At 53.5% G+C, this 12,068-nt stretch overlaps 1 protein-coding gene across 10 annotated transcripts in view; it reads right to left on the bottom strand.

Annotated features, from left to right (window-relative positions):
* Nucleotides 1-1,063: 1,063 nt before the first annotated feature.
* BCL9L (BCL9 like) overlaps nt 1,064-12,068 on the bottom strand; it is a 130,875-nt gene continuing 119,870 nt past the window's right edge. For 6 of the 10 annotated variants that reach the window (XM_039496448.1, XM_039496450.1, XM_039496453.1 and 3 more), the window contains 4 exons: nt 11,628-11,712; nt 9,018-11,406; nt 6,525-6,785; nt 1,064-2,595 (listed from right to left, as the gene is read on the bottom strand). In XM_039496448.1, the coding sequence (XP_039352382.1) occupies nt 1,439-2,595; nt 6,525-6,785; nt 9,018-11,406; nt 11,628-11,712 (3,892 nt within the window). In that variant the 3' untranslated portion in view covers nt 1,064-1,438. Of the gene's footprint in view, nt 2,596-6,524; nt 6,786-8,069; nt 8,106-9,017; nt 11,407-11,627; nt 11,713-12,068 lie in introns of all 10 variants that reach the window. The other 4 variants (XM_039496454.1, XM_039496456.1, XM_039496455.1 and 1 more) reach the window with 4 other exon arrangements.

Genomic DNA, 12,068 nt, shown 5'->3' with positions numbered 1-12,068 from the left:
GGCAAGGACCTGATGCCTCTATAGGCTGCACATCCATCACAGAGAGCAGGGCTGCTGCAAGTGGTTTCAGGGTATAAAGGTGGCCTTACAACTGCTGGCCAACTGCCTCTAGGGCCTTTCATGGAGGAGTCTGGGATTCCCAGATTGAGAAAATGCTTGGAGAATCTTTACCATAAAATGCTTGCTTTTATGCATCAGGCTAGCTCTCCCACAGAAATGTGTGCACTTACGAGACAAGGGGCATAGTGCAGCAGGGTGAGATGCATGAACTCATGTAAGTGGGAGCAGAGCCAACAAGGAGTATGGGATGCTCTGTGGGGTGTGTGTGTCAGTGCGTGTCTTGAGTTTCCTCCTGGCCTCTGCACAACACACCCAGGAAGCACAGGACGGAATCATCTAGTCAGAAATCCCAGTGTTCATTCTGATATCCCCACTCCAGAGGGGCATACACACATCACACAGAGCATCTGGGGATGGAGAGGGGAGCAGGGAGTGTCATGATTGGGTGGAGGCCTAATGGTCCAGTTACTTATTACTTGCAGAGTGGGATCAGACCCCCACGTGTCCCTAAACTAAACAACTAGGCCCTCTCCTTGCTCATGCTGCCAGCAGCTTCACCAGGTAGCAGAGACAGATAGAGACCACTATCAATCCCTACAACCAAACAGCAACTCCAACACCAACACTGTTTTAGAGACATCTCAGCAGCTCCAATCCTGTAGGTGGATCCATATGACTGGGTGCACCCCTGAACCGAGTACAGGCCCAAAGGGTCTGACTGCAGAATCAGGATCTAAGATGTGTATATATGTCTGTTCAAAACCATCCATCCCTGCACACAAGCTGTTCTGATGCATGAATGATGTGGGGCTGACAAAGAGGCTCTTTTGCAGACGGCTCTCTCAATGCCCATTCACACCTCCTCCCACTGCCCTAGAACCCCCTCTGCAAGAGTTTTAAACCCTCGTACATTGATTTTTTTAAAAAGTTTTGCTGTTGTTTTAAAACAGAAAATCGAGGCTTCTATTAAAACACAGAAATACAGACAATTTAAAACCAGCACAAGTTTCTGCCTTTCCCAGCCCTATTTACAGCTCATTCAAAATCTTGTTGTACATTTTGGTTGTTCTTTAAAACAAAACAAAAAAAAACCAAAGAGAACCCACACTACGAGGAAAAAATAAAGGAAGATTTTACAAACTGCCGTAGGGTCTGGAAGCCCCCAGTCACCACTTGGGTTTCAAAAATAATAATGCCCCCACCCCCCAAAAAGGATTGACATCAATTTTACTGCACATCTGGTTTTCCTTATAGAGGCAAATCCAATATGAAAAACATCCCCCCTCCACACTCCCACAGGCCCCAGCCTCCCAACCCTAACCCAAATAAAGGTTTAAATTTTTTTTTCTACAATCGGCCCCAGCCCCTCAGGACATGATTAGAAAGGCAGGTTTGCCATGTTTCCAGGCCCGGAGATGTAGCTCATTTGGCTGTCCAGTGAAACACTCCTCTGCCTCATCTGGTGTGTGACCATAAGGTTCTGCTGAGGTGGGGGCCCCATTAGGGAGCCCTGAGGCGACATCATATGACCCGTCTGGGCATACATTTCCCCTGACACAGACATGCTCCTCTGCTTAGCCTGCATCAGCATGAAATTCTGCTGGGCCATCAGACTCTGCTGGGGGGACATCATGCCCTGGTGCATGCTATTCCCCATCATGGCTTGCTGGGGTGGCATACCTGTCCTGCCCAGCATGGACACCTGTCCAGGGTGGCACATAGACATGTTGAGTCCCCGCTGCATGCCCTGCTGCCCTGGAAGGCTGGGGGCGCTCATGCCCGGCCGTGTGGGTGGCTGCTCAGCCATCATGTTCTGCAGGTTCATGAGGTGGAGGTTGGAAGGCTGTGATTTCGGTGCTTGGCTGTCACTCTTGGGGAAATACTGCAAGGTGCTGCTCGGCTTCTCTGAAGGGATGATCCTGGAGAGGTCAAACTCAGGGATGCCCGTAGGTGTGGGGCGGATGACCTCACTGAGCTCAGGGTCATTCAGCACTGAAGCCACACCCGGAAGCACAGGGGGATAGGGATCTCCAATCCGAGGAGGGATGTTCTTGCCCAGCATGTGCTGCTGGGAGGGCATCTGGCCAGGCTGCTGGGAGGGAAGGTCCTCTGGTGGCAAGGGCATCCCAGGCGGGTAATGTTGCTGCATCCCAGCCCCTCCTCCACCTCCTGGTGTCATGGGCATACCCGCAGCTGGAGACTGCATGGCATTGTGGGGCTGCTGCATGCGGGGGAACACCAGCTGGTTGGAAGGGATCATCTGAGAATTGTTTGGCACAGGGCCACAGGGCTGGTTCAAGGAATCCTGGGGCCCTGGAGGCAGCATCATGGGGTTTTGGGGGGGCACACCCGCCCCCTGTGCACCAGGGTGCATTGGAATGTTGGTGCCCAGGGGATTCGGCGAGGACATCATGGATGTGGGGGGTTCATGGGAGAGTGGCTGCTGGCCAGGCAAGTTCATCCCCATGGGACTCTGTGAGGATGCAGGCCCCACTGAATTCAAGTGCAGTTGATTTGGCTGATTTCCTGTGATACCTAATGAAGGGGAGAAGGAGAGTTAACTCAATGCTCATGCACCTCCTCCCACCACATGCAGAGAGTATGTCCCTGGTGCTAGCAGCTCTCTCCATTGAAATCAGCATCTAAGCAGAGATCAGCTCCAGCCAGATTCCCTGGGGTGTTCAAACCCAGCCCATCTCTGCTCCCACTGCTAGACCCATGGAGAGGGTCTGCCATGGAGGGTCCATCAAGGCAGTAAGGTCAGTGAAAGAGTCCCTAAGCCCAGGGGACTCTGCTCTCAGGCTGCTGTCAGACCTGATGCCTGCTCAGTACCCTCACCCAGCACCTCATTGCCATGGCAGCATCACACCCTGCCCCATACCAGCCAGGTGCTAGGCTGTACAGGGGAGAGGTGAGCACCACAGAGCACATGCTTGGGAGGCCAGCCCCTCTCTCTCTCTTACTGAGACAGTAAAGGCACATCAACACTGCATCTGGGAGCCAGCCTCCAGCCCGGGGCCACAGACTTGTGCTAGCATTCTAAAAATAGCAGTGTAGATGGTGCTTCAAAGTTGCAAGGGTGGCTGGAGCTTGGCTCTCATGAATGAAATTTAATGTGGATAAATGTTTAAAGTAATGCACGTTGGAAAAAATAACCCCAACTATACATACAACATGATGGGGGGCTAATTTAGCTACAACGAGTCAGGAAAAAGATCTTGGAGTCATCATGGATAGCTCTCTGAAGACGTCCATGCAGTGTGCAGAGGCGGTCAAAAAAGCAAACAGGATGTTAGGAATCATTAAAAAGGGGATAGAGAATAAGACTGAGAATATATTATTGCCCTTATATAAATCCATGGTACGCCCACATCTCGAATACTGTGTACAGATGTGGTTTCCTCACCTCAAAAAAGATATTCTAGCGCTAGAAAAGGTTCAGAAAAGGGCAACTGAAATGATTAGGGGTTTGGAGAGGGTCCCATATGAGGAAAGATTAAAGAGGCTAGGACTCTTCAGCTTGGAAAAGAGAAGACTAAGGGGGGACATGATAGAGGTATATAAAATCATGAGTGATGTTGAGAAAGTGGATAAGGAAAAGTTATTTACTTATTCCCATAATACAAGAACTAGAGGTCACCAAATGAAATTAATAGGCAGCAGGTTTAAAACAAATAAAAGGAAGTTCTTCTTCACGCAGCGCACAGTCAACTTGTGGAACTCCTTACCTGCAGAGGTTGTGAAGGCTAGGACTATAACAATGTTTAAAAGGGGACTGGATAAATTCATGGTGGCTAAGTCCATAAATGGCTATTAGCCAGAATGGGTAAGGAATGGTGTCCCTAGCCTCTGTTTGTCAGAGGGTGGAGATGGATGGCAGGAGAGAGATCACTTGATCATTGCCTGTTGGGTTCACTCCCTCTGGGGCACCTGGCATTGGCCACTGTCGGTGGACAGATACTGGGCTAGATGGACCTTTGGTCTGACCTGGTACAGCTGTTCTTATGTTCTTATGTTCTTATCAGAGCCTGAGCTCCAGCCCAAGCTGTAACATCTACACAGCTATTTTTAGAGTGCTAGAGTGAGTCTGTGGACCCAGGCTGGAAGGCTCACTCCCAGATGCAGTGTAGACTTGCCTTAAGAGGGTCCCCTGGTAGGTGCTGCTGCTTCTGCTGGTGAGAGCTGCTCCAGACCTCAGAGCTGGCCTAGTGCAGGCAGGGAATAGCTGGGGTTCAAGGGATGTTGCCGCAAGACTCAGTCGGTCATTGGCCATTCATGGGGCTTGTGGCTCTTACCAGCCCAGCAAATCCTGTTCCCCTCTGTTGCTACACAGGCTGGGTCAGTACAGCACAGCAACCTCTCTACTGTGTTGAGCACAAAGAACACCCTCAGCACAACCATTAGTTGGCAACCTCTGTGCAGCTCCAACGTGCCCCCCAGTGGTGGATACTGAGAAGGACAGCACAGCTACCCACCTACCGCACAGCACTGCCTGGCTTACACAATGGTCACAGCCAGCATGGGAGGGAGGTGTGGGCCCCCTGCTGTGGAGGTCAGAAAGACTTTCTGAAATCAGAGCTAAGGAGTTCTCAGATTATGCCTCTCTCTCTCTCTCACTCACAGCTCTGACCACAGACACTGGGACCCTGCATGGACTGGATAGCCCAGTCCCCGCTCAGGCTTTCCCATCCCACTGGGACATACCCTGCTGAGACCATCTGAGGTTTCCTACACAGCAGAGCTCTGGGCTGGAGATAGTGGTGATGGGACATCTCTGGTGGTAGGGGGAAATTTAAGGGCATCCCAAATGTCACAGCCCCCTTCCTCCTCCAAGCAGGGCAAACATGGTTCCTGGAAAGCTAGCTCTAGGACTCAATCAAGGGGAGTGGCCAAATACTAGAACATGGGCCTGCCATCCCAGAGACAACACTCAGGCAGATGGTTGAGGGAGGAACACTGGGCATGTGGGGGCAGAGAAGAGATGCCGAAGAGGATAGGGAGATGAGTAAGATCTAGGGGTGTCACATCATCCCCACCGGGCATGGGGATGTACATGTAACCCACATGAACGCTGCATCTCCCATTATCTGTTTTACCCTCAGCTGATCTTGACTGTGTGCTGGGCTAGAAAGTCTAGTATCTCCTGGGCTCACTGTGTTTGCCAGACAGATCAATGGCACATGGAGAAGGCAGCAGCTGGCCCTGGCCAGTCAGTAAGAAGCAGATGGCAGAACAGCACTGCACCTGCCAATGCCAAGCAAACAAACACTTGCCAGCTTCGCACCAGGTTCTGGAAGTGCACAATGCCTTTGCAAAGCTGCGGCAAGCTGGGAAACCAGCCTGGGAAGCCAGCTCAGCAGTTCCATTTAAAGAACTTAGTCAATAGTATCCAGGGAGCTAGAGTTTCCCCAAGGCCTTTGGTTACACCTGAATGCAGGACAGCTGGACGGGCTCCATTGCTTTTACTTGTGCTAGTGAGAACACTGGGAGCCCAAGACACTCATCAAGACACTCAGGACAGGCTAAGGCACCCATACCTCAGACCTGACATCCCTATGTCTCACCTAAGGAGATGTAACCCTTGCAATAACTTTTACCCTTAGCATGCTGGTGGACTTACAGTGACTGCAGTTACCATTAATAACCCAACTGTATTATACTGCAATTAACTGGCTGGTGTGTATATGGCACTGTTGCTCTCTGCTGGCTGGAATCAGAATTGCTTGCTGTGTGTCAAGGCCCCATACTGCTAACAGATAGTAATTTTCCTTGAACTCAGTTGCTCAGGCCAATGCTTTTGGAGTGGGCGATCCTGGGTTCTAACCTGCTGCCTCTGTGACATTTTGAGAGGGCACAGCAAGGATACAGCCATGGAGTCTCTACTATATTAAGTCATACATTTGGAAAGGAGTGATCCTTCCACAGCATGGTGCACAACAAGGATTACACCATGTCCTGTCCCTGTAGAGGGCTCACTGAGTTTTCTCCCATGTCCAACTTCTTCCTCAGGCTTTTCCCTGTGCCTGGAACAAACTCGTCTCTTCCCCACAGGATAAATGCTCTCATCTAACTCAATTAACCCTTTCGTTCTCCTTGCTTTGCAGCTCCAAATGTGTCTATTCCTATTCTGGCTCTCAGTTAGCACACTTTTCTACAACACATCCCCAGCCATGCTCCCCAGGTACTTTCTAGTCATCAATGCACTGAGCCCCATGCTCCAACAGAGGCAGGGAGGGATAGGGAAACAGAAACTGATAAGCTAAGTGACTTGTCCAAAGCCACAGAAGAAGTAGTCAGTGGCAGAGCTGGGAATAGAATTCCTGATCCCCACTCTGAGCATCAGAACCACACCCAGGTGTCCTGCCTTCCAGGTCTTGAGAGCCACAAGACCAGTCTTACCCCTATAAAACCCAGCTCCAGCTTGCTCTCCCTGCTGGCGCAGACACCGTCCCAGAAGAACGTACCTGGCATGCTTCCTGGTGGGAGCATAGGCCTGTCTGGGAGCAGCTCATCATCAGAGGTGGCGATGGTTTTGATGGCATTGTGGTAGAGTGGTGTGGAGCTGGGCATGGCATACTTGGACATCTGTGACATCATCAGCGAGAGGGGGTTCTGGGAAGGGGATGGATCTGGAGAGGAAGTAAAAGGTATGTTGGGATTCATGGTGCTAGAGGGATTACTGGCTGGCGCAGAGGAACTGCTCCTAGGCCCAGGAGGGAGCGAACCTGCAAGCAAGAGAGAGAGAGACCAGCTTAGTGCTCCCTGCAAGCTGCAGCCTGGTCCCATCAGGCAGCATCCCCAATTCTCTGGAACAGCGATAGACCAGACCAGGCCTGGCCCCCAACCAAAACCCCCTATGGATTCTGGGGAAGTTCTGTGCTGGGACCACCTGCTGTGGTTGGCACCAGAACCAGACACCCCAAACTATAGGGGAGTTAGCTCTGATCTAATCCCAACTTCTGAGCTCTGGCCTTTCCCTCATGAACTGAAGAAGGAGGGGGCGGGTGCTGAGGGGAAGGCACTGAGTTTGAGGCCTTTTTCTAGACCTGGATACAGAAAACTTTGCCCCTTTCCCCTACCTGCTTCTTTTTAAAGTTCCTGCTGGATGCCTGGGGGCAAAATACACACCAGCTTCAAAAGCTAACACAGAGACGTCAGAAACTGGAAACCTGGGGCACGAATGTGCATGTCATGTGTGCAGAGGCCAAGTGTGAGTAAGAAAAATGCAGCAGTTGGTGGCCTGGCCGACAATCTGCTCTGGGTGAGAGTACGAGATGGGACTGACACGCCACTGCACTAAGTAGCTCTGAGCACATGCTGCCTGCACCATGCAGGGCTACCTGGAACCATTCTTCCAGCACTAGATACCTCAGGGGCCTTACCCTGACGTCCCTTCCCTGGATGTAGCTGTGGGCAGGTTTCTGGCACTCAGCGTGTCTTGTGAGCATTCACTCAAGGCCTCCTCAAGCAAGTAGGCATGGATGGGAACAGCCTGTTTGTACAGGGGAATGGGGTGGGGAGAAGTGTTAACCTTGCTAGAAGGCATGGGGGGAGAGGTGAACCAGCCCCCTAGTACCTAGGAAGGAACCCTGCTTTCTAGCCCGTCCTGTTACCCTGATATGAGTGGACGTAGAGGAAAGAAAATGGGGATGGGGAATCCTTGTCATATCATCAGAGAGATAATGAAAGACTCAAATCAGGGCCAGGGGAAACTGAAGCACCAAGAGGTGAAGGGACCTGGCCAAGGTGACAGTGGCAGAGCAAGGCTTAAAGTTCTGGAGTCCTGAGTGGTTTGAGTATTGGCCTGTTAAACCCAGGGTTGTGAGTTCAATCCTTGAGGGGGCCATTTGGGGATTTAGTTGGGGACTGGTCCTGCTTTGAGCAGGAGGTTGGACTAGATGACCTCCTGAGGTCCCTTCCAACTCTGATAGTCTATGATTCTCTCAGACTCTGCTCTGACCATTAGACAATGCTGCCTGCATAAATAACTGGATTAAATTCTGATCTACCTGCAAAAAGTCTCCCCAGACAACAGGACGTGGGGCCTGAGAAAAGAAACACAAGGACATGCAGGGAGCTGGACATTGGCCAGACACATCTTGCAATCCCCCCAACTCTTGGAATGGGTTTGCTCAGTGACAGAGACACACCCACTGTCCCCTCCTTTCAATCCACTTCCCCAAGTCAGGACATATGTTTAAGGACTCTGTCTCCCATCAATCCATTTTTCCATCCCCACCCAACTCTGGAGAGCACGAGCCACTCAGCAGAGGGATTTGGGAATGCTGGGATCCTGGCTCCCCATTTCTAATTTGGTCCAATGTCTCCCTCCAAACCTCTACAGTGCATAGTAGGCTGCCTACTCGGTTTTGCTCCTTGTAAATAAGAGAGCACAGCATCAGGGGGTGGGGTGGAGCACAGCAAATCACTGGCATTAATCCCCAGAAGAAGCAAGTGCAGACTTGCATGTGTCGGACAGGCCAGGCTCATTCAGACCACCAGGAAAGAGCAGTCCCTCTCCAGGCTGTATGCATTTCCCCTAATCTAGGCTCTTGCTCCCTTCTTCCCAATGCTGAGCCACATTGCCCTGAGGCCTGGTGCATGGCACAGAAAGGGAGATGGCGTGTTCTATCCCTTTGGAAAAGGAACTGGGCTGCTATCATGGCAATTCCAGTGCTGGGCCCTAGATGCCCACTCGCCAACCTCAAATCCCAGAGATTTGGACCCCAAATTCCAGCACAGGGAGAGCTGGCTATGGGAAGGCAGGTTCCCACCACTGCCCTGCAGGGAAATAGCCACGTAATCACTACCAGTCTGAGAATATGGAAAATAGGGGTCTGGAAGCCACAGAATTATTGGGCCCCATGAGAGTGACCAGCAATGTGCAGAGACCTTCGGAGCACCAGGCTTTGATTCTATGGCCCTATCCCACTCACATACAGAGTTTAGCAGCTTACCCTGATCCAGCCCTCCCATGGAAGCTGACGAATTCATGCTGATAGGCTGCTTGCTCTGGCTGACTCCAGGACTTGGCAAGGTGGTTTTGGGAGATGGCACCCACCCGGGTGAAGGAACGGCCATGGAAGGGGACTTCAGGCGGCTTGGTGAGCTGGTGGGAGACCTGACGTTGAGGGAGGAGCTCATCACCTGGGGCGACTTCAGGGGCCCAGACTGGTTGGACGGTGGCATGCTGACCATCTGCGAGGGCGTCTGTGGAGACTTCAGGTTGGCAGATGGGGAGGGGACAAGCGGTGAGTGCACCTGGCTGAGCGTTGGAGACTTGAGGTGGGCCATGCCAGGGGAGTTCATCTGGGTGATGTTGATGGTGAGGTCGGAGGGCCTGCGGCCCAGCCCCCGTGAGGGTGCCGGGTGCATGTTGGCTAGGTTGCCCCCTTGGGTGGGAGCGGGATTGGAAGCTGGCGGCAAAGGGATGTGGCTAAGCCTGGTGGTGCCACCGATGTTCCCAATGGACATGGCACCCTGTTCAGGGCTGAACATGTCTGGGGCACTGCCCATCTCCTGGGGCATGCTGGGATAGGGGCCCTGCCCACCTGAGAAGCCTTGCTGCCCTTGGCTGGGGAACTGTGAAGGGATCATCATCTTCTGTGGCCCCCCCATCATTGTGCCACCACTACCATTCTGAGCCCTCACCCTGGCCAAATCCTCAGGGCTGATGCCCTGGTGGCCTATCATGTCAGGACCCCTCATTTTCTGCGACATCATCATCTGCTGCTGTGGGGTCATCTGGACATTGAGGTTCATGTTCATGTTCATGTTGACATTCATGTTCATGTTGAGGTTCCCAGGTCCCATGGGCGCATCCAGGTCTCGGAGGCTCGACTGGCTCATGGGTGGGCTCAACATCCCCCGGGTACCCGTGAAGTCCATACCTATGGATGCACCACCTAGGCTCTCTCCTGGCATCTGTCCAGGGAACATCGATGGGTCGATCTGCCTGTGAGCCTGTATCATCCTCTCCATTTCCAAACCTTGGCTCATGGAGCTGCCAGACATCCCCATGGGCCTCTGCATCACCACTGGGCGCTTCTCCATCAGCTGGTGCCTCAGGATCTCCTCCCTGGCTCGGGGGTTCATGAACCGCTCAGGGTCCCCTTGCCCTGAAGGGTAGGGCAGGCTCCCTTGTGGAAAGTTCCCTGGGCCTCCTATTGGAGGCATATCATCATTCCATCCCATGCCAGGCCTGACTGGCCGCTGCATAGCATTCATGGACCCAAGGGCATCCATGGGCACACTCTGCATCCCGCCAAAGCCAGAGACCCTCTGCATCTGATTTCCGGGGAACCTTGGCCCTGGGAAGGGGGGTGCTCCCCTCATCTGCATGGGGTCCTGGACCTCAATGGGCCCCCTTAGCTGGTTGCCCATCCCTGGAGGCCACGGCTCCCCAGGTTTGCTGTGATAAGGTGGTGGTGGCCCCCGGATCATCATGCCACCCATGGACTGTGGGATCATCATCTCCTGCATGGGTCGACCATGGATGCTGATCTGCTCCTCCTTCCGCCGCTTCTCCTCATAATACTCCTCCTGCAGCTTCCTCCAGGCCACTTGCTCTGGCGTCAGGCTGTCTTGGCTCAGCCGCTGCATCATGATGTTCATCTGCTGCCCCATGTCAGAGCCTGGGTGGTGGGGGACCTCATGCTCCAAGTTGGGGCCCCCCAGATTCTGCGTCTGTGAAATCATGGACTGCAGGGGCTCTTCATACTTCTTCATGCCCGCAGGTGGGAGGGGTGGCTGGGTGGGTGGGGGTTGTGGCTGGGGAGTGGGGCCACCCTCACCAGCACTTTGGTTGGACTTCATGAAGGGCTCGGCCTCACCGCTGCGCAGCAACAGGCGCTCAATGTCCCGCAGGGTCTGCAGGGAGCGTTCCCGGTGCTCCAGCTGCTCCTTAGAGAGCCCCTCTGAGTTCATGGGGTTTCTGGGGCCCAGCACTACCTGCCCATTTCCGGCTGCCCCAGCACTGGCACCATCCCCCAGTAAGTTAGAGCTGGAAGCACTAGAAGAGTCCACTTGCCCAGGCTGCATCGGGTTGGTGGAGGCATTGGGTGTGTTGGGGTGGTTGCTCCCTGGCTGGGTGCTGCCGCTGCTATTTCCCACAGAGTTGGGAGTCAGGTCCCGCCGAATGTCCTCTCCCGTCCCTTCCTGGGGTAGGGTAGTTGGTGCAGGCAAAGCTTGCTGACTGATGCTTTGGGGTGGGGGGGGCTGTGTTGGGGGGAGCTGAGGCTGTGCCTGGTTGCCCTGCGATGCTGGGGGCTGGGACTGCGGAGTGCTGGAGGCAGGTGGGTTAACTGGCAGTTGCTCGGCGACTCCCAGTACCTTGGGAGCTGGAGCCTGTGAGAAAGGGGAAGCCAAAGTCAGCAAGAAACACATAAGGCAGGTGTATAGCCCCAGACCTTGGGTGGGCTTCGAGCCCTGAATCCCCACAAGAGCCAACTGAGCCCATCCCCCTTGAAAGAATGTGAGCTGCAAGTGGGGTCAGGGTGTGACCGGCCATGAGGACATTAGCCAGCAGCATGCACAGACCAGAGTGTCTGGCTCACACCCAGCCTTACCTGGTCTAGCTTTGCCCGGGGAACATTCTGTTGATGATAGGTCAGGATGGAGTCTGCTCGCCCCTGCAAGACAGCTTCTGCGGCACTAAGAGAGAGAGCAGCCGGTCAAGAACAGCAAAGTGTCAAGCCAGAAATACTTAGCAACTCCCTGGTCCACAGGCTGAGAACTCCCAGCAGGGCTACCTTTGCCCGCTGGCCCCCTAGGGGAGTGCCCAAGCCCCCTGGGCTCATCGTGGGAATCTCAGAGGAGAGCTGGCACTGAACTTCCACCTCTTCTGCACAGATCTCAGGGCATCTCTCTGCCTTGCAACTTCCCCTTCCCCACCCCCTGGACTGTGCACTGTGCTGTGCTCTGCACTGGTGGTTGTGTGCTGCCAGAGGGATATAGCCTGGGAGGGAGACACTGGGATATGCGAGGACTAGAACCCCATGTTCTTTGCA

The sequence above is a fragment of the Mauremys reevesii genome, linkage group 12, assembly GCF_016161935.1.
Source record: "Mauremys reevesii isolate NIE-2019 linkage group 12, ASM1616193v1, whole genome shotgun sequence".
Taxonomy (NCBI): Eukaryota; Metazoa; Chordata; order Testudines; family Geoemydidae; genus Mauremys; species Mauremys reevesii.
The sequence above is the reverse complement of the archived record's forward strand: the minus strand, read 5'-3'. Positions and strand labels throughout refer to the sequence as shown.